At 39.6% G+C, this 23,143-nt stretch overlaps 1 protein-coding gene across 5 annotated transcripts in view; it reads right to left on the bottom strand.

The window, feature by feature from the left end:
• Nucleotides 1–23,143, bottom strand: part of LOC122802630 (uncharacterized protein CXorf38-like) — a 615,103-nt gene that overhangs the window by 573,098 nt on the left and 18,862 nt on the right. For all 5 annotated transcript variants that reach the window (XM_044072325.1, XM_044072324.1, XM_044072323.1 and 2 more), the window contains one exon: nucleotides 2,265–2,399. In XM_044072325.1, coding sequence (XP_043928260.1) covers nucleotides 2,265–2,399 — 135 coding nt within the window. The remainder of the gene's footprint in view (nucleotides 1–2,264; nucleotides 2,400–23,143) is intronic.

Raw genomic sequence — 23,143 nt, 5'->3', positions numbered from 1 at the left:
TTCTGAAGGGGACTCATATATATATAATATACGCACACACTATATATATATATATATATATATATATATACATATATATATATATATATATATATATATATATATATATAAATAAATAAATAAATAAATAAATAATGTGTATGTGTGTATGTATATATATACACAGACAAATACATACATACACACACATCAATATATACACAATATATACATATATAGATAGATACAGAGATATACACATGCGTGCACACAAACGCATACCACACACACACATATATATATATATATATATATATATATATATATATATATATATATATATATATATATATATATATATAAAGCGTGGTATATAGTCTGAAGTGGGAGAATCGATGCAATGGAAATTAGTAGAGCAGTTAGGGTATTGGAGAGGTATTAGTTGATTTAGGTTATTTGGCCTGTTGAGCTGCAGAAACATTTTGCTAGACTAATCAGACCATGGAACTTTAGGTAAGATTAAGTGCGTTAAAGTTCGGGTGGGAATGATTCCCACAGTTTGGGGCCAAGAATTGAGAACGCGCGGTGAGAGCTATGAAGTTTGTTAAGTGAAATTTGTGTTACGGGACCATATGACTCAGGTTCTGAGGTTGCACATGGAAACTTGTCTTAAAGTTAAAAGAGGGAGAGTATATTCATAGCTAATTACCAGACTATCAGTCTGCAGACTATTACAAGCCTAGCCAATAATCAGAGAAAAGAATCAAACCTCTTATTTTTTATCTGTGAGATAAAGATCTTAAACATTATGTCACCTCTAGTGTAGTAGTTTGAACAGTTGTGAACTTAGCAGTAGGTCTGCTCTTTGCTTAACTGATAGACAGTTTGCTTTTTCTACAGCTATACAGTAGTATTCAGTTCATGGGGAATGAGCTATAAATCTACAAATTAATATTAAAGATTTCATTAAAATAAGTACACTGCAGTTATTGATTTGCATGCCATATGGTAAAAATTCAATAGAGGTCTTAGATTTAATACACCCCTCATTGAGGTTAGACTACATCCTTGGTATCTCTCAGTTTATCATATTCCTCAACATTACACTCCTCTTACATATACCATGAAAAGCAGTAGTACTGGATACCATTTACGTTGAGTTAACATAGGCAGAGGATCTCAAAAATCGAAAACATCATTTCTTGATCACTTTCATAAACCACATTTTGTATGTTATAATGGCAATAACTTCATGAGCTAACAAATAAGGAAGCAGCACTTAAATATGTGGAAAAAACTAAGTAAATATTTTTGCATCCACAAAACATGTAGTCACAGTATAAAGTCCTGGAAGCTTGATCCTTTACCTGCTTATTACCTATGCAATTTTACATCAAGTCTTTTCAATCCAGAATTCTAGCTCAGGGAACAGTATTTTTTTATGGATGCCACTACTGAAGTGAAGTGCAGTCCATCTAAATGTACTCACAGATTGGACAGTGGCCAAAAGAATCTAGTTACCCTAATTGTCCCTATGACTGCTGCTACCTATACACTAATAAGGAAGGAAGGAAGGGACAATTTAGTGTGCAGAAAAACTGAGTGAGCATACCTGTATCCCAGAGTTTACAGTATTTAGTTTAAAGTTCTGCATCCTTCATCCTTTACTTGCTCATCTGTTCTGCAATTCCACACTAGCAATTCAAAGTCCAAAATTCTTTGACAGCAAGCACTATTTATGGGTGCAGCTACTATACGGATGGAAGCCCATTCTGATTACATTTTTTAGGTCTTGCAAACTGTACAGAGGACTCTAGTTATGCCCATTACCTCACTAGCTGTTAAAATCTTACAGTTCACATCCCAGGAGACCACAAAAATCACACAATCGTCAAACTTTTTTTTGCCGGAGGGCAAAGTCCCTCATACCTTCTATGCAGAACACTGTGCCCCTATACCTTTCTAGCTATTAAAGCCAAGTTGAAGGTCAACAAACTTGGAAAAGTTAAATTACTTTCAACTGGTTGTCCATTTGTCTTCAGGGCATGAATGAATGAGCTTTAATCAGTAGGGCTGTGATTTATTAACTTGATAATCTTACAGAGATTTGAAAATGGAGTACAAGGACTGATACTGGGATGGGTCAATCTTCACTTTTGCTGTCATTCTGCAAAGTTGCACACATGTCTATCACAGTCATTATGTTGTGAAAATAACTGTAGCCCACTATTAAATTATTCATCAGTACTCAATGAAGAGCAATGGGCAGAAAAAAAAAGTATTACCTTTGCAACTTCCCAGTGCTCAGATGACCACAGCCAAGGTCTGCAGTTTCCCCAGTTTATTTCACCATTTCTGTTTGTGTGATGGCTCAGAATTTCATTCCTCCATTCTCTGCACACTGAACAGTTTGGATGAAACTGTAAAATAAGTACAATAAAACATGTTTCAAATTATCTATCAATCTGAGCAAGTTACACAAGCATGAAAAGAAACAAAAGGCTCTCACATCAGTAATGCAAATAATTATACATTTTTATTGACGAGCGAGAAGCTCTAGAAATTTCATCTTTTTTTTTTTTTTTCCCAACATCACTCGGATCCAACAGACCTACTCTCCAGTCCACAACCACCAACATCCACTGCAGCTATGCTTAATACTTAATATCCACAAACCATGGACACAAAATAGCAATCAGTTTTGAACAGATAATCAGTCCATCATAGGAAACGTACAGTCACACTGCACATACACCTACGAGCATTTACAATCATCAATCCACCTACTTAATGGTCTTTCAGCTGAAAAGGAAATCAGAACCCCATCAAAAAACAAGCTGGCCGTGCAACATCGGCATTGAAGGCACTCAGTCTGCAAATCATATTGGAGAACCAAACACTGCGAAGTAGCAATACCAACTAAACTACTGCACTACTGTGACGTCAAAATTTATAACAGCCTTCCTTATTAATTACACATTTTCAGTTCATAAACTCCTTGCTCACTCTAACAAACCAAATAATGGATATTCCATTGTGAGGTAGTGTTTGCTGGCCACAGTATATCCAAGAAAAGCAGCATTAGTCCAAATCTGGTCTAGGAGCACTAGTAGTCAGTCAGTCACAGCATTCACCATGGCAATCCAAAGCCCTTGCTGGTCTGTTGCTCAACATCACTGAAATGCAGTGCTATCACCACAGCACAAGCAAACTGCCTGCAGCCCTGTACACAGACACATTTGCCCATTCAGCTCAAGCAGCATAGTCTTACCCTCCTCCCAATGAAGGAGTGCAATTATCAACACACCCCATTCACCTATTATACAGAAAAACAACCACCTTTAGACTCAAGGATACCACCAAACCAGAGCTGTGAAAACTTCATTATCCTCCCAATGAAGGAGTGCAATTATCAACACACCCCATTCACCTATTATACAGAAAAACAACCACCTTTAGACTCAAGGATACCACCAAACCAGAGCTGTGAAAACTTCATTATCTCGACTGGCAAGTTGGCAGTTATATGTCTATTTAAAGGCATAATATAGAAAATGACAAACAGCAGGTGTCATGAAAATCTAAGGACCAGAATGGTGATGCTTCTGAACACAGAGAATTTAAGTGCAAACGGGAACAATAGCAATTTCCAGATTGCACTACAAAGCAGCATACTCCCCCTAGTCCAAAAGGTACAGCCATCTTAGAGCCAGTATACAAATAGCAGGGGTGCTAGGTGCACGGGAAAACAAAGTCCACTGCAAAAAAATGCTTTAGAAGTGTAACACTGAGTTTTAGAATTCACTGTTTTTTTTTTTTTGTTAGAATTGTACTTTAACTTTTAAAAACTCAGGACTGCAGCATCGGGTCTGGCACTTCCAGGAGGCAGCCATAAATTGCTAAAACAATAGAGTACAACATGGTTCTAAGTACAAGAGTGTTTATAAACCACCACCTACTATAAATAGCAGTTAAAAACAGGAAGCTATCAATTGAAGAGGCTAAGGAAAAGATCACTTAAAAAATAGTAGTCAAGTAGTTGTCAAAACTCTAGTAAAGGTGATGGGGCAGGACAGGTTTTGCAGCCTAACTGCACTGTCACACAAGATGACTTGCAATAACTGAAGAGAGGAATTCAGTCTATGGAAGAATATAAGCCAGCTTGAAAAAAGCGACTAAAATGGAAACACGTCACTATCATCATGCGCAGACAAACCAACTGTAATACAAACTTTGGGTTGGCTATATCTATAACCTAAAAGAATTCATGCTGGATATAAAAGTACACAAATTCAATGCTTGGCTGATGGTTGTTTTAAATCCAAGAGTTAAGGAGCTATGGCAGACGGATCGGTACAGGGCAATAACCTTAGACAGAGCTCCAAATTCTGGATTCAAAATTAACTATCCAAGCTTGTCATGCAGAACTTCTGTAGTCTGACTTAGGCATAATCTCCAAACTTCTCTGATCATGAATTCTGGGCAAAACCAAAAATAATGAGGGACAAAGACCAAAAATCAAGGGCAATTCTAACTTTTTTTAATTCACTTAAATAGTTGACAGAGCAGAATCAAAATTTTATAAGGGGACAGGGCAAAAAAAGAAAAAAAAAGAAAAAGAAAGCGGGGACAATTTAGAGCTATTTTTTTAAAATAAGAAAAATCTTTATTAAATTTTCAAATATGACAATCACACATTTATATAAATGAAAATTCTCGGTTGGGGTGCCTTCTGTGCGGAGTCTGCATGTCCTCCCTGTGGTTACGTGGGTTTCCTCCCACATCCCAAAGACATGCTGTAGGTGGATTGGACACGCTCAATTGGCCCTAGGTGTGAGTGTGTGCCTTCTGTGGAAGGTTGGGCACCAGGGCTAGCAACTCAGCACCGTAAAACTCCACTGCCAATTGTTCTGCGGATCGTTGTTCTGTTGTGGCGACCCCTAACCGGGATAAGCCGAAAGGAGATTATGATGACATTTATATAAATGAAAACCATACGGACATAAATTTTAGTGGCAAGCATTACATATCACAAACCATTCTGACATAGATGTACAATGTTTGCAACTAAAATTATCTATACAGTCATTGTCAGTCAAACATCACACAGCTCATTCAAATCCTGCCTTCTTTTAAACAGTGTTCTTCCTCTGCATACATTGTTCTCAAAATTCCCACTTGTTCTATGTCATTTGTCCTAATCCTTTTCTAAAGATCCCAATTCCAATTGTTTTATTTCTTTTACTATACTCACTACTTCTAGTACAGTTGGTTTAGACTGATTCCATTTTCTAGTAATTGTTTTTTTTTCGGTAGCCAACACAGTCAGACTCAGCAAAGCCTTACTATGTCTAGGCAATTCCAATTCTGTATTATAGCTAAAAAAATAATTTCTTTAGTTACACCAATTTGCTCACCCAGTTTCCTTTTCAGAGTTGTCTGCAGGGAATCTTCAGTCTGCCAACTCATTACACCCTCAGAAAATATGTTCCCAATTACCTCTTTTCCCCCATCACACCTCCAATATTTCCTGTCTACCTGAGGAAAATTCTTCGGAGTCTTACTTGTGGTATACAAATACTTATGTAAACACTTCCAAGCAGAGATCCTAAATCTTCTAGATTTTGGTGCATATTTGGGATGTATACATATATCCCCCATTGCTTCTTTGTGAATTGCTTATCAAATCTCTCTTTCTAATCCTTTCTAACATCCTCTGACTGATTCTTATAGCTATCATGCAATATTCTGTATGCTCTGCAACAGCTTATGTTCTAGAATCTACTACAAACTCTACCAGTGTTGTTCTTTCACTTAGGATCCCTCTATTTCTTTCTCTTTGCCTTATACTCTGACATAACTCTTTATCTCTAGCCTGCACTCCAAATATATTATTGGCCTCGTCCCATTGTTACCGTTCCCTCTTTAATTATCTGCTCCCAATACCTTAATTATTTTGTCAGTTTTCTCCAATTCCAGCCCCCCTTTGGTTTCTGCTTGTGCTATGAACAATAGTCTTAACTTTGTAGCTCTGAAATACCCCTTCAAATCGGGTAATCCCAAACCGCCTTGTTCTATTGGAAGAATCAGCTTATCTCACTTGACTCTTGCTGTCTTCCCCTTCCAGTTAAGATCCTTCAGCTCATACCTCTCAACCAGCAAGAAATCTGGACAAAGCCACAAATAATGGGTGGACAAAGGCCCAAAAATTAGGACACTTTTTAAATATTGTTGTTATAAACTTGGAAAGTTGCTAGAACAGGTTTTGCATTACCATGGATATTAAGCTTGAAATTCAAATATCTGCCATTATTTTCTGGACTTCAGTCTTCAATGATTTGCCGGAAATCTACAATTTTATGAGAAATGGACCAAAAATAGGAGTCAAAAATCTGGACAGTTGAGAGCTATGCGTTCAGCTCTATTAACTGCAATCCACAACTTCTACTCTGGTTGACAAAAATATGCCTGACCTGTGTATAAAACTAAAGGGACTAAAATATTTTAACTGCTTGTATCTTGCTATCCATATAACACCACTTCAAATTTCTCAGTTTTTGTATTATCTTAAATTTAGTCTCTTTCCACATATCCTTAGCTGGCACACCAGAATCCTTTTTAATCCACAACCCTAAGTACTTCATTTTGTCATGTCCCCATAAATATGGACATTGCTGAATCAATCTGTGTGTGGGTACATAATTCAGCTATTGCCTTTGTTTTAGCTTCATTAATTGTGTATCCCAAAAAGATATGAAACTGGCTCAAAATGTTCCACAACACTGAAATATTTTTCTGGTTTTATCAAGTATAAAATAATATCTGCAAAGAGCCAGCTTTTCTTGCCTACCATACCAATTATATCCTTGAACTTCAAGTCTCTTATTTTCTTTGCCAATGGATCTAAATATAATGCAAATACCAAAGGGGAAAGAGGATACAACTTCCTGGTTCTTCTGCTCAAACAAAAATCATCATTAGAGAGGAACTCACCCACTTTAATTTTCGCCTACAATCCCTCATATAATTCTCCTAATTAACCTTATAAATTCATCAGGGAATGCAAATGCTTCTATTGCCCTGCTCAAACTCCCAGCTTATTCTGTCAAAAAGCCCAAACAATAACAATGGTATTTTCTTACATTCTGCTTCCCTCTGGATCATCAATGTTCTGTCAATGTGGTCAAACGTTTGCCTCCCCTCCACAAAACCACACTGATCCATACCTATCAATTTTGGCATCACCATTGCCATTCTTTTAGCCATTGAAGACAAATAGTTTATAATCATGGTTTAGGATTGAAATGGGCCTGTATGAAGCTGGATATGATGGGTCTTTTACCCTCTTTAGGTACTGCGACCACCACCGCTTTCTTCCAGGATGCTGGTACTTCTCCTCTTAAAAATACTGTTAAACAAAACTTCCAGAGGTTTATCAGTTTTTTACCTCCTAGCTTTCAAGTTTCCACAGGAATACCAGGTATTCCTGGGGACTTTCCTGTTGATTGGTTATACACCACTGTTTTTATCTCATCTTCTCCTATCCTGTTAATAATTGAGCCTCATCTACTTCTAACCTTGGCATATTTAATTTTTCTATAAACATTTCCATTTGTACCTTTTCTCGATTTCCTTATTTCTCTGCTTTACACAAACTTTCATAAAATTTCTGAAATTGTTCTATTATCTCTACAGGGTTTTTTTGTTATCTTCCTTGTTATAGGCTCTCTAACCCTTTCTACTTTCTGCTGCCCGAGTCATTGTGCTAAAAGATTTTATGCTCTAGAGTTATCATCAAAAAACAGTTGCTTAACAGAAACATTTCTAAACTCATACACATTATCGAGGTAATCCCTTATTTTCCATTTAGCATTCTGCAATTGCTCCTCCTCTTGCTCTTTGAGATTCCCCTTACTCTGCAATACTTTTAACATGTCAGTTCCACTAAATATTTCTTGTTACTTCTTAACCAGATCTCGCTTTCATTTCCAATCTATTTTTAAACTCCACTTTATTTATCCCTCACCCTAGCTATATTTTTAGAAGAAATTTCTATCTTCTTAAAGTAACTCCCCAATAATTTCCACTACCCATTCCCTAAATTCTCCTCTTTACAACAGATAGGTGAGAAAGTGGCCAGTGTCTCATTTTTAATTCATTACCCTGCATTTTTATTTTGAAATTTAGAGCAGCATAGATGGGAATCAACACAGAAAGAAGAAAATTAAGAAAAAAAACTTGAAGAATAGTTTATGTAATGCATACTATCACCTAATACATTATTTCCCAGCAAGTTTTCCATTCATTTTAAGGAAATTCTTCCTTCTATCAATTTCTGCCTTTCCAAGAGGAGAAGAGTTTATTAACTAATTATAGATCTGGATGAAAAGTTTGCAGGCAAATGCTTTCTGGTAACATTATTGATATGGAAGTCAAGACAGAGAAAGTAGAGGTACTATAAACATAATTTTTCCCTTGCATTTATTTCTGATTTTGTGGTTTATGTGCTGTAGAGAATATGTCCTGTATTCAACACAGTTGAAACTAAAACACAAGTAAAACTCAGAACGGACGAAAACTGAAAAGACACAAAATCATAAAATGTGTATAAAGTAGGCAAACATTTTACTATGTAACATAAAGGAAACCATTCAATTTAAATTGGGCAGCACTAACATTAACAGACCTCTCAACTGCACAGATTTTCACAGAATGTCCAGATTTTTGTCTCATATTTTGGTCTGTTTTCATAAAATTGTGGTTTATTGGCAAATTACTGGCAAATCATTAAAGACTGAAGTTAGAAAATAATGATGATATCTGTTTCAGACTTCATACCCTTCAGAAAGTTCATGTTAATGCAAAATCTGTTAATCTATCAACTTTCTAAGTTTGCAAGACCAATATTTAAAAAATGGTCCCCATTTTTGGGCTTTCATCCCACTTTTATTTATGGCTTTGTCCAGATTGCTTGCTCTAAGAGGTTGAGAGTATGCTAACATATATCTCCTAATATTTCAAAATGACAGACAATGGGAAAACTGCTATGAAGGAAGTGTATTACATTTTTGCTTTAACATAGCTTACCACTGATCAGACTTAATGAAACATTAACTTGTTTCTTTCGCTGTGAGAAGCGTTTCTACTTCAGATGATCATATATATCTCAAGTATAAGAAATATAACTTGAGCGACTATAAACTGTATGAACTGAAGTAACTGCATGACAACATTTCAAATCAGTTTCACTAATTTAATATATCTACTGGAGGCAATACAAATACTTATTTCTTCAAAGATCTTTTTAGGATGACCTACTTATATACATTTACTTGAAACCTTGGTCAAAGTCCCTATTTGATGGAGGCCTGGGGAAAAAACCTCATGCAAAAACATGCATTGAAATCAAATACATAAAGAGATTCTAGACATAATCTGTAGAAGAAAACAATACATAGAATCATTTACACAGACAGCGGACATAAATTGGGTAACATAAAATTAAACATTTTGCAATTGCCATGTATTAAAACCACTTATGATACAGACCTAGAACACCATTTTTTTTTTTTTTTTTACAATTCAGCTATTTTTCCTTTAGTTCTCCAAGAATTTTAGGATGAATCTGTTAAGTCTCAGCCTTGTCCACCATTTGTTTTAGTTCTTTTACGATACTTTAAGGACATCTTATCAGTACACATGTGCATACTCAAATACACTCTAAAAGTCCTTTTACATTCTGGATGGTACCTTCTCTCTCTTCTTTTGCAAATATTATAACTATTTTTTCAGCATCTGTACTTCTTAAACACTCCATCTCCATCCATCCACTTTCTGCTTTGTTTAAGCTTCACCTTTCCTCCTTTTGTTTTTCTTTGCTCAGTAATATAGCTGTGAAATATTCCACCACTTTTCCTCACTAGACTGGTCAGATCTACCTCTTAGCTCCTTACTGCCATTAGTTATGGAGAGTTTTGAGAAAATGTTAGCATTCAATATTATGTGAAACAGTGTGACCTGGAATATGTGGGAAGGGTGGACAATTCAGAATCCTGCTGTAGAAGAAACAGTATTCAAGGTATGCAAATGACTGCAAAATGGACTGCAAATAAGTGCCATCATCCTAATAAGACTTGCAACATAAGCAAATGACAAAAATCAAACATGGCAAGCAATTTAGAGACATGTAAATTCAGAGCTTAGCTATGACTAATATGTTAGAAACAGCTGCCGCCTTAACTTTACAGCAAGTGTTAGTGGACACTGTCACAGCTAGTGCCCGTGATGTTGCACAGTCACTCTTGCATGTTCTCTCAGCAATTAGTCCAGTACTGAGCAGTTTGTGAAGGGCAGCTGTTAGTGAGGAGTTGCAGTCAGTGGACCCCCATGAAACGCCCGGTGCTCCTGACCCAGTACGCTGCTTCATTACATTGGTGCTATCCCCCTCCAAACTACCCACAACTTGAAAGGCTTGCAACATAGGAAAGATCTCCCTGCTTAAACTGAAATAAGGAGAGTTAAACTGTCCTGCCCCTCAGCAACCTACTTCTATCCCCCTCCAAACTACCTACAACTTGAAAGGTAGTAACATAGGAAGGATCTCCCTGCTAAAACTGAAATAAGGAGAGTTAAACTGTCCTGCCTCTCAGCAACCTACTTCTATAAGGTTAATATTATGAAACATTGTACTGTTTTATTTAAAGCCCTGTGTCTACAGCACTGGAGGTGTCCCTAACATTTTATTAGTGAAATCCCTAAACTCAGTTCAACCAAATGTGAGACTAGACATACTAAACAAAGTAAAATTAACAAACTTAAATATATTAGACTAAAAGTACTTACCAGCACAGGATATAGAACAATCTGATGCATTTAAACTGAAAATCATATAATAAAACCCTGAGATAGAACAACTGGGTGCATCTAAACTGTACAATATATAATAAAATCCTTTCAGAGGCTGTAAGTAACTCGTGTCTGCATGGAGGTAATGGGGAAGGGAATAACGGGTTCCCAGAAGCCCTACAGGTCAGTTAACTTTTTCCTCAGTACAGGGAAGGGAAGGACCTTGACAGTTTTATTCATATTTTTGGGAGAGTATACAGACAATATGAGGTTGACCGTGAGCTCTCGGTTTGGCTCTTGACTCCCTTACTCCATGGTAAAGCTGCTCATGCATTGTCAAAATTGTTTGATGTATACTGTTTGAATTATGTTAAAAGTTAAGAACCGTCTTCTAGACCGTTTTAAACTAACACCTGAACCTTATAGAAAAAAGTTTCATGAACACAGACACAAAGCAGATGAAAGTGTACGTGATTGCATTGTTGCCTTAAGTACTTAGTTTCACAGATGGGTGAGTGGATGTCAGGTCACCACTTTTGAGTGATGGCAGACCTTTTGGTGAGGAAACAAGCCCTCAGTACTTTAACTGATGACATGAGAATCTGGTTAGCAGACCGTGAGTGCAACTCTGCAGAGGAGCTGGGGAAAAAAGGGGAACTATGTGGCAAGCAGAGCACCACTCCATAGGAAAGGGATACCCAGTACTGTACATGGACACTAGGGAACCCATGGTGGCAGTCTAAAGCAGTCCAACAGAGCACACCATCAACAGGGGAAACTCCTAATCCAAGTGCACAATTAGGGATTAGATGTTTCAAGTGCAACAAGACGGGACACACAGCAGCCAAATATCCATCAAGGCAAGGTAAGAAACAGAAAGTGAGGGAGCCAGTAAGTGTGGATGACAAACTGCCACTGGTAGGTTGTTTAGAAGCAAATGGGGTGCCAAATTATCCCTAAAATGTATATCCAATCTTAGTACATTTTAATAGGTAACTGCTAACAGCTTCTGATATAACCATTGTGAGGCCTGCAGTAGTTAGAGAAGAGCAGTACTTGCTTGGGCGGTCCACTCCAGTCAGAGCATTGGGACGGACCCTGTTCCAAATACCTTTGACTAGGGTTCATCTTGAATGAGTGGGTGGAACAGGAAGCAAGCAAGTAGATGTTTTTGAGGATATTCCTGTGGATGTCCTGATAAGGTGCTGCATCATCAGTCATTCCCTGTGTACAAGCAGTGACATGCACTCAGGCTTTGAGAAAGGCATATAGGTCCGGTACTCAGAGAGACCCAGAAAGATCACATAACTAAAGCTGAGACTGGCATGGTGGCTGTTTCAGAGAAGGTGCTATCTGGTAGCAGTAAGTCTGAATGTAAGCCAAAGCTGCTGGGAGGTACCGATGTTCCCTTGGACACAGTGACTGTGAGGACAGAGGCGAGAGGTGGTACCCAGAGTGACAGTGAGGTGCAGCTGCCAGAAGTCACTAGGCTTCCTGTGGAACGGGAGTTTGTGTTTGAGAATATTCCTGCAGATGTCCTGACAGGGAATGACCGTGATGATGCACTGCCTTTTGTGCATGCAGTGACACATAGGCTGGGAGGCAGACAGACAAGTAGGTCTGGTAGTCTGGGAGAGAACCAGACAGATCTCATACCTGAAGCTGGGATTAGTGTGGTGGCTGTTTCAGAGAAGCAGCTATCCTGTAGCAGTTAAGTCTGAAAGTGAGCCACAGCTGCTGGGGGTACTGATGTTCCCTTAAACACAGTGACTGCAAGGATGGAGGTGAGTGATAGCACTCAAGTTACAGTGAGGTACAGCTGTCAGAAGATACTAGGCTTCCTATGGAAGAGGAGCTTGGGAGCGTCACAAATGTACAGTTGAGACAGGCTCAACTTATGGACCCTACAAGTACAAAGCTTGAGAGAGACGGTGAAGGAAGCAGCTGAGGTTCAAGGAAGAGGGGAGTCTGTACATGGGAACAAAAGGCTGTTCTATAAAGACTGGAATGCTAAGGGGGGGGCTGGAAGGTGAGGTAGTATGGCAGTTGGTAGAGCCTATCATCTTCCAGTTCTAGCTATAGTCCATAATATTCCTTGTGTAGAGGATATCGAGGCAGATAAGGACGGTTTGCTGTATAAAGACTGGACTCCTAAAACAGGGTTGGAAGGTGAGATAATGTGGCAAATGGTAGAGCCTAGAGCCTACCATCTGCCCCTTCTAGCTAAAGTCCCCAAAATTCCTTTTGCGGGTGATCTTGATGTAGAAAAGGAGGCAAGTGCTTTGCTAAAAATTTTCAGCAGAGTAGGTTTCCCATGGGGAAATACTGACTGGTCAAGGTGCCAACTTCATGTCAGACCTGCTGACTTGTCTGTGGAAGTGTTGTGGGGTGAAACATTTAAAGAAAACTCCCTACTATTATCAGACTAATAGTCTTGAGGAGAGGTTAAACTCTATATTGAATACTATGCTATGGGCATTTGCAGACCAACATATGAGGAGGTCTTGGATAGATTAAGTTCAGCAGGACTAACCATTACACCCAGCAAGTGTCAAGTGGGTATGGCAGACGTCACTTAGTTGGGAAGTGGTAAAATTAGGCTAGAATCTGTTAAGGTGAAAACTATTCAGGAGTAGCCAGTTCTGTTGCTATGAAAAAAAGTGAGAGCATTTCTAGGCACAGCGGGGTACTATAGGAAATTTGTGCCAATTACAGTACCATAACTGCACCCCTTACTGACCTAACTAGGAAGAATAAACCAGACAGGGTAGTGTGGACCTACAGGTTGTGCACAGGCATTCCATAAACTTTTGGGAGGACCCTCTGTGTTAGCCAGCCCAGATTACAATAAATAATTTATTGTACAGGTAGATGCTTCAAATTATGGGATGGGGGCTGTGCTCAGCCAAGTTTCTGCAGAAGGAGAAGAGCACCCAGTGGTATATCTGAGCCATAGACTCCAACCCAGAGAGTGTTATGCAGCCGTGAAGAAAGAGTGTTTGGCCATACTGTGGGCATTGCAAATGCTGCGGCCCTATCTTTACGGGAGAAGATTCATTGTACTCAAAGATCATATCTCTCTAACATGGCTTAATAGGGTCAGTAAGAAAAACGCCAAGTTACTGAGGTGGAGTCTAGGACTGCAAGCATATGATATGACCAAACAACACTGCAGTGGGGATAACAATTCCAATGCAGATGAACTGCCTGGGAGAGGAGTGAGTTAATATTCCCAATGGACCCATTTTTCTCAAGCGTTGGTTTAAAGGGGTGGAGAAATGTGAAGAAATTGAAAACACTATTGTCTGTGTGTTAGCATGTCTGACAGGAGATTTGTGTATATTTTCAGATTAACTTGTATGCCAGTGTGTCTAATTGTGAAAATGTAAATAAGTTTTTGAAATGCTTAGTATTTCCCTGTTTAAATAGAATGTTTAAAGAACTTGTCGGTGTTTGATACATTTCTAATTGTGCATGTTTGAGAGGGAGATACTAAACTACTGTGGATAATTAGCTGAACAGTAGGTGATGTCATTAGAATGTTCCAGGTTCCTAGGTGATTATTTGAACAGCTGATCGACAGGAAAAAAAATTTCAAACAGCTGTCATTTTTAAAATAAAATACAGTTGATACTGTTAAACTGTGCAGTTAGTCAAGTACTGAGCAGTTTGTGAAGAGCAGCTGTTAGTGAAGAGTTGCAGTTAGTGAACACTCATGAAAGAGAACTCACCAAAACCTGTAAGCCTGTCTTTACCTTGCTGTTATGCTTTAGATTAGATCAGGATCAGGGACAGTATTCTCTAGTTAGATTAGAAAAGTTTAGTTATTCAGACAGAGTTTTTCTAGAATGATGGACTTCTATCCTACAGTTTAATTTTACATTTCTGGTGATTGCATTCTGGTGTTTATTGAAAGTTACTGATTAATATTCTTGTAATCACTTTACTTATTATTACACGTTCTTCATTACTTTACATTGTGAGGGGAAATCAGTGTTTTTCTTTAGAGCTTAGAGTGTGTTTATACCCGTCTGATACTCACCAGGTCCCCTCGAAGGCCTGGCTGCTCTGATCGTAGCGATCATTTATTTTGATAACTTTCATAACTGGACACCCCTTTAGAAGGGCATGAAGAAACTCTGAATGGTGGCAGCATCACCATATTATTTTGGGGAAGGGACACAGCTGGAAATCTGCGTCAGGTTTTCCCAGGTGTCTGGATATGTGAGATGTGAGATTTAAATTTCCTTTAAGTGCGAGTGTATCAGAGGTCTTAAACTGGGACACATTCCTCTGAAGTGTGTAATAAGGAGTTACATTAGGGGTGTACAGAAATATACTTTCCAGTCCCAGATTATGCAGTGTGTTCCTGTTGTGCTCTTAGGGGAAAATTGTGAAATATTACTCCTGTTTAAGTGAGTCTCACATTGGAGTCAGTAGTGAGGACTGAAGCTCCTTAGTTACTGACCCAGGATAGTATGGGATGTCACATTTACTGCTGGTAGTCACTTGGGATATTATCTGGATGTCACATTTAATTGGAGGCAGTTCGATGGGGTATTGGCTGGACATCACATTAATTGGTGGCAGTCCGTGGGATATAACTGGATGTCTCGCCAGTCCCTTGTCTGCAACAGAAGTTCCTGTTTCTGTTGCTGTTGCTACGTGTTACTACCTGCAGCACTTTTTTATAGCAAACTAATAACCTTTACGGAAGGATGCCTACTTATGCAGAAGTAGTTCAAGGTAACAGCATGGATTCTAATACCTACCAGGGTAATTTGAAACTATTTCAGAAAAAATTTAAATAAATAAACAGCAGTCTCTTTTACATGGCAATTAATATTTGGAACATTGTATTTCTAACAAAATAGTTCCAAAAGGCTTGAGAGTTTACATATTTCTAAATAGTATACATTCAGATGACACTTTTTATACAGACCAAAGGGAATTTTTTAATGACACTGTACTTCAATTGTAAAAACTTCTGATAAAATACAATAACAAATCTATTCATACTTAACTGAATTAAAAGATTTAAAATACAAAAAAAAAATCATTCTAAAAGGTTTAAATTTGTTTACCATTAGACTATTTTTATCACACCCAACCTTTATACCAAAATGATATCAGAGAGGAAAAGGATGAAGATAGTACATAAAAGACTGCCTACGAGAATGTGACAGCGTATCTCCTCCCTCTACACAATGTCAAACAGCAATGCAGAGATCATAGAGAATAGCACAGAGGCAAACTTGTCTTATGAGCCACTACCAATGGATAGCAATCATGTGACAGATTCTTCCCAAGGTTGTCAGACCAACCAGGGAAGAGGGAGAGGATGAGCAACAGGTCCGAAAATCTAATGAGGGTGACAATTGTAATGAATCCCAAGAAGGTTATAGTCAACGACAATATGAATTTACTTTTAAATACACAAATGAACATTTCTCTTAAAAACTGAATTTATTAAGCCTAGGATTTTCTTTTAAAGCTAGCATGAGGGCAAACTGCCACAGTGGATTTGAAACTTTTTATATGCAAATTAAAACTTAAATATTCTATTTAAGGATACTGGTTTTGAGAAGCATTATTGAGAAGGCATTTGTGAACAAAGCCACCCTTTGTTTCCACAATCCACCCTTGGCTTCAACTTTACAAACTTCCTGGTTTAAAAGCCTGTGTTTCCGCTCGTTTCCCACCTTTCCTGTAACTAGTCTAATCCAGGTACAGATCTGCTGTATCCAGGACTATATGCAAGCTTCTGAGCCCCCCAAGCCTTTCTGTGTTGGAGGGAAGCCTTCTAGTGTATCATTGGGAGTGGTAAGCACTAGGTTGCCTATCTACTACAAGAGGAGTGGTTTCTGGCCCAGACATTCTAGCTTACTGGCCATTTGGGCAGGTTTTCCATCTTTCAACTTTCTGGTTTAAAAGCCCGCATTTCCGCTTGCTTCCTGCCTTTCCTGCAACTAGTCTAGTCCAGGTACATATTTGCTGTATCCAGGACTGTTTGTAAGCTTCTGAGTGGTGCCAAAGTCTGCTCTTCAATTTTTCCCTTAGATCTGCTAGTTCTTTCCTCTCCTGCACTTTTACTAGCTTATTAGTTTAGCACTTTATCAGACTTCTGATAGGAAATTATTATAGCACACAAAAGTGCTAACAGCACTAAATGTTCTACAAGGAAACAGCTCCAGTACTTATTATTAATGCCCACCCCCCTCTAGGCATGTCTAAAGGTCAGTTCCCTGTGCTTTCTCCACTTAACCTGGTGAACTTGGGCATCCTGAGGCAACGTAGCAATTGCCTCATGTACACTGACAACCCTCTCCTCTTACCCCCCCCCCAACACTCACACTTGCGAGAGATGCGCTTACATATCCAGATTGGAAGCCACACACTCTCCAGCTAAGACCAGAATAGCTGATCAAGAGGAGAAGGTCAACACTTGCACCACACCACATGGAACACATAGCCCTCCAGAACACACACCAGCACTGCCTTACAAACCACACACCCATCTTTGTGGAAGCTCTCAATAAAAATCTACCCAAACAGCAGAGATCTCCAAGGCAGAAATGCACTCAACCACCACAACACAACACTAATCACGAGACACAAGTAAAGTGTGTGCCACTCAACCAAAGCCCCCCAACGCAAAACAGCATGCCCACACTAGTTGTAGGTGACTCGATAGTGAGGCACACTGATGTCCCACTCACTAAGTTGAATAAGGAGAAAGTAACAGTCAGATGCCTGTCAAGCACCAGGATCCACCACATAACGCATGCATTCAGGTCCTTCAACAACAGGTACAAATATGACTCTGTCATTGTACATGTGGGTGTGAATGACCCGAAACGTACCTCCCGGGACTATATGTGGGTGTGAATGACCCGAGACCTACCTCCCAGGACTACATGAAAAGAGAAATGGAGGAGCTCTCAGATTATGTAGCCCAGGCAGGTATGACACTAGCCCTGAGCAGCATCCTACCATCACCCAGAATTATACCACAGTACAAGCAGAAAATTACTGATTTCAACAATTGGCTAAGTTTCTGGTGTCATTCTAAGGGGATCCAGTATCTGTCTGCTTGTGATGACATGAGTGACAGACCTTGATGCTTTGCCAAAGATGGCCTGCATCTGTCATCTCTAGGCTTCCAGACACTGACCAAGGCTCTTGCCACCTCTATAGTGCCTTTTTTAGGTGGTGTTCCCAAGACCAAATTACCACCACAACAGCTACAAAACAAATGCAATAAGAGGGTCATGCTGCTCAAAGCTAAAAGTCTAAATCTCAAAATGCACTCGCTCAAACCACTCCTTAAAATGGAGAACATCGACATTTGTGCTGTAAAAGAGACCTGGTTCAAGGCAGCAGAAAGCACCCCTGCACTACCAGGCTATAATTCATTCCACACCTTTCGGCCCCAGAACTTGGACCGAAGCTCCAATGGAGGTGGTGTTTCCATATTCATAAAGGATGCGCACACCTCTAGACTGGTAGCCCAACATAACGCATCTTGAGATACTTCAGGTGCGGCTAACATTGGGCAAGACAGCGATTCAGGTTGTAGCCTGCTTTAGGTCCCCAACCATGTCCCAAGACTCCACGTTCCTAAGCACCCTGGAGAATACTAGGGTCCAACCTAACATTCTCATACTGGGCGACTTCAACTACCCCTCCATTAACTGGGAAAACTACTCATGTATCAATATACTTGCCCAACATTTCCTGGAATTCATTAATTCCAATGCCCTGGACCAGCTCGTTCTTACCCCTGCTAGAGGTAGCAACATCCTCGACCTGGTCATTACTAACATGGGCGACCATTGCTCTACACCAATAGTCAACTTCTCCCTGGTTAGACATGAGATTCAGGTTGTAGCCTGCTTTAGGTCCCCAACCATGTCCCAAGACTCCACATTCCTAAGCACCCTGGAGAATACTAGGGTCCAACCTAACACTCTCATACTGGGCGACTTCAACTACCCCTCCATTAACTGGGAAAACTACTCATGTATCAATATACTTGCCCAACATTTCCTGGAATTCATTAATTCCAATGCCCTGGACCAGCTCGTTCTTACCCCTGCTAGAGGTAGCAACATCCTCGACCTGGTCATTACTAACATGGACGACCATTGCTCTACACCAATAGTCAACTTCTCCCTGGTTAGACATGACCACAAACTAATCACCTTGGAAATCCACATCCCCCCCCCCCCGCAAAGTTAGCCACTATGAAAAACTTCCCCAAAGCTAACTTTGGGCTCCTAAAAACAGAGGTAGCTAACTTCACAGCACCCAATACAAATGGAGAATAGTTGCATGACTGTCGAATCATACACCAGTGCACTGTATGAACACATACACAAATGCATGGATCTCGCCTTTCCCAATAGAACCAAGACGCGCTCCTCCAAAAAAAGAACACCAATCTGGTGGTACCCTGCCATAAACAAACTCTACAACAGAAGAAGGAAACTGATGCGGAATGAGGTGAAGTCCCAAGACTGGAAAAACTCCCTTATCAGCCTCAACAAAAAGTTGAGATCCCTCATCAAATCCTCTAAAGCTAGCTATGAAAACAAAATTGCAGCAGATAGTAAGACAACCACAAGGCCTTCTACAGTTATGTAAAGACTCTCCACAGCAATACCCAGATTTGCTTTGAGCTACTGCACAATGGTACTTCCTATACCAAACCAACAGATATTGCCAATATACTGGCCAACAGATTCAGTGCCAACTTTATCCCTCCCCCCAAAAGGATGAATCACAACACCAGTAGATTGCCAGGCACCCAGTATTACTGCTGCACAGGTTGAAACAGCACTGTCCAAGGCCAACAGTACAGCTTCTATGGGACCTGACAATATCCCCGGCTGTGTTCTACATGAACTACAGAGTAAAATGGCACCTCACCTGTGTGCCCTGTTCAATCACAGCATCACCTCAGGCTTTGTCCCTACCGAATGGCGCACTGCTACAGTCATCCCTCTCCACAGAGGAGGAGTGACTACAGACCCTGGGAACTACCGCCCCATTAGCCTGATGAGTCTGACATGCAAAGCTATAGAACGCATCATCATGGTCCTAATAAACAAGGATATAGGGACTCTCCAAACTCTGGATCCCACACAGTTTGGTTTTGTGAAGGGTAGATCATGCCTTCTCAACTTGGTCAACTTCTTTGAGTCAGTTACCAGAGCTGTGGATGAAGGCAAGGTGGTTCATATAGCCTACCTTGATCTGGCCAAGGCCTTTGATACCATTTCCCACTCAGGAATCCTAGAAAAACTCACTAAGCTAGGCATCAACCCCTATATCACCAGGTGGTTGCAAACTGGTTCACAGATAGAACCCACAGTGTGAAAGTAGCTGACTCCCAAGTCATACTGCTGACCAGTCACGAGTGGAGTCCCACATGGTTTGGTCCTGGGTCCTCTCCTGTTTGCTATCTACTTTGCTGAAGTCCAAGGCCAACATGAAGGGACTCTGGCTGACAAAGTTCACAGACGATTGCAAGTTGGGAGCTATTATTAACTCCCCAAGTGATGTTGACATCCTACAGAAAGGCCTTACTGAGACCAACAACTGGTGTCAGAACCATGGCCTTAAGCTCATTGCCAAAAATGTGTTGTCATCCCCTTTGGGAAAAACACGGTTCCCATGAATTACCACATCAATGGTAGTCCACTGAACACAGAAGGCGTTATAAGATATCTGGGAACACAGGTTGACAGCAACCTCTCTTTTGACCACCACATTGCCACTGTGGTCAGAAAGTCCTGTGTGGCACATATCATTACTAACGGTTTTGCATCCAGGAAGAAAGAGGTCATTGTCTCCCTCTACTCTTCCCTCATCAGGCCAATCATCGAGTACAGTGCCCCATTTGGCATGTACCTCATAAGACACCTGCAACAACTGGAGAGGCCACAAAAGTACCTCACAAACAGGATCTCGGGCCTTAAACACTTGTCCTATATGGACAGACTCAAACTCCACAATTATTCTCGGTCTCATATCGCCTACTTAGAGGCGATCTCTGCTGGACTTACAAAGCCATTCCTGACCCAGCTCCGTCAGAAATGCTGCATCTAAAAGAAATCCTAATCCTTCCACACCACACACTCCAGAGACCTCAACCTCATTACCACAATCAACAGAACATGCTGGAGGGACAGGTTCATAACCCAGAGACTGCCCATGCTATGGAATAGACTTCCCATACATAATAAGCAGAGCACCTCACTGGCCCTCTTCATGAGAAATCTTGATGAGTGGATGGGAAATAGAAAATTCACCCCGGGGATCACTCCAGTGACTCTACTCGACAGAGGCACTGGGAACTAAGGTCGGGTGGCACAATGCCAGGGTAATCCTATGAGCTAGGCTTTTAAAGACTCCAGGGCCATTAGCCTGGTACACACCTATGAAGCTGTACTGCTGTAGTTCTGCATGCATAGCCTTATATTTTATGACTTTGTCTCTCATATGCAGGACACTATAATTGCTAGGTATGAAATTTAAACCATTCCCAGACTCAGGAATGTTCCTGTCACGGTATTAAAAACCCTAATTTTTGGAGAAAATAAAAACAAATGTAGTAGACCTTGGGCTGTGAAATACTGCCTTAAATTGTGGTTTGTGATGTGTGTACTCTTTGCCAAACAGATGCATAAAAAATGTTCACAGGTTCATAACATTTCATTTTTTTGTTGACAGTCTAAGGAGTACCCCTTCTAGAAATCTGATGGCAACGTCCTTGCATAATTTATCACCTTTTGCTTACCAACTTGTAGAGGTCTCATTATATCTTCAGGACTAATGAATGTCGAAGTATGAGCTAAACGCCTTTGGGCACCAACTATTAGCATAACTGCTCCAGTGTGTCTTCTTGTTTTTTTTCCCCCTACAATAAAAACTAAAAGAAAAATCTAGCCAAGTTAGACTTTTCACTGTGCGATTCCTTGAAACCTCTTGCATTAGAGGTAACAAGGGATATATGTAAATGACCCTTTAAGGACATCAGGTGTTTCAGCTATACGGCAGTTCTGAATGTCCATGACTTTTTTTTTCCTTTTTAAAGTCTGTTAAGGACAAATTAAGGCAGATAAAGCCAAAAACCACTAGCTGTGGGGATGCATGTTTCTGCATCCTTATAACCTCGCCACTACAGCATAAATTGGAATGTTTAGCTAAAATATGGAAACACAGGGTTGTTGTACCAAACTGATGTCAATCCCCATTAGGGGGACTGCAAAATATCCAAACCAACAAACTAAAACAATGGAGTACTAAGGTCACACAGAAAAAAATAAATCAGTCAAAACTGAAGAAAAAGTCACGGACATATAAGAACTGCCATATAGCTGAAAAATCTGATGTCCTTAAGGGTCATTTGCATACATCCCATGTTACCTCTAAAGCAAGAGGTTTCAAGGAATCACACGGTGGAAAGTCTAGCTTGACTAGATTTTTCTTTGTTTTTTACTGACTGTTTTTTTTTTCTGTGTGATCTTGGTATCTATTCTTTTGTTTTTTTTTTTCTCTACACTCAAATGGTATGTCTTTCTTCATCAGATCTCTGAATGCTGATGAGATTATTATAGTGATCTCAAGTTTTAGGCAAACCTGCCCAACAAGCTTCTTATCTCTCTGGCATGTTTTTTTTTCACTTTACCTGAGTCATGTGACATCCTGTTTCAAGAACAAAAGCTCTTCCTAAGTCAACTAATGAGTGGAGTGGACTTAGTGTTTTGTAAGAAAATCCATCTCTTTACATCTGAATGATTTGTACTTCATGTTGGAATAACTGATGCATAACTCACCCCAGATCTGGATCATCTGTACCGTATAAGCTCTACATGCACTGAAAGCATAATAATGCTTCTGTCTTCTGGGTATAATTCAAGCCAATGGTATCATTCTAAACTCCAGCTAACTAAACAAGAATGCTTCACTTATCCAATCCACTCAGTTCACTTTAATCTGGTACTATAAAATCAGGCATCTTTCTTTTTGCATTCTTTCCATTTTAAATTTATTTTACTTTTGTTAAAAATTGTGATTAACACACTTATCAGAAACCAGTTTTAAGCAGTGGCCTTGTAAACTGGCAATCGTTATCTGAAACAGTAGTACACAGGGTAATAATGACAAATTTAGAATAACTGAAATAGTACCATATGTTGAAATACAACAAATATGCAACACAGGTGGAGGGGTAACATAAGGATTAAAAACTGGAAAGAGAGAAAGAACGAGGGAAAATTGGGTTGAGAGAGACAGAAAGAAGAAGATAAAA

Source organism: Protopterus annectens, chromosome 5.part0, assembly GCF_019279795.1.
Source record: "Protopterus annectens isolate FY-2018-M chromosome 5.part0, PAN1.0, whole genome shotgun sequence".
Classification (NCBI taxonomy): Eukaryota; Metazoa; Chordata; order Ceratodontiformes; family Protopteridae; genus Protopterus; species Protopterus annectens.
The sequence above is the reverse complement of the archived record's forward strand: the minus strand, read 5'-3'. Positions and strand labels throughout refer to the sequence as shown.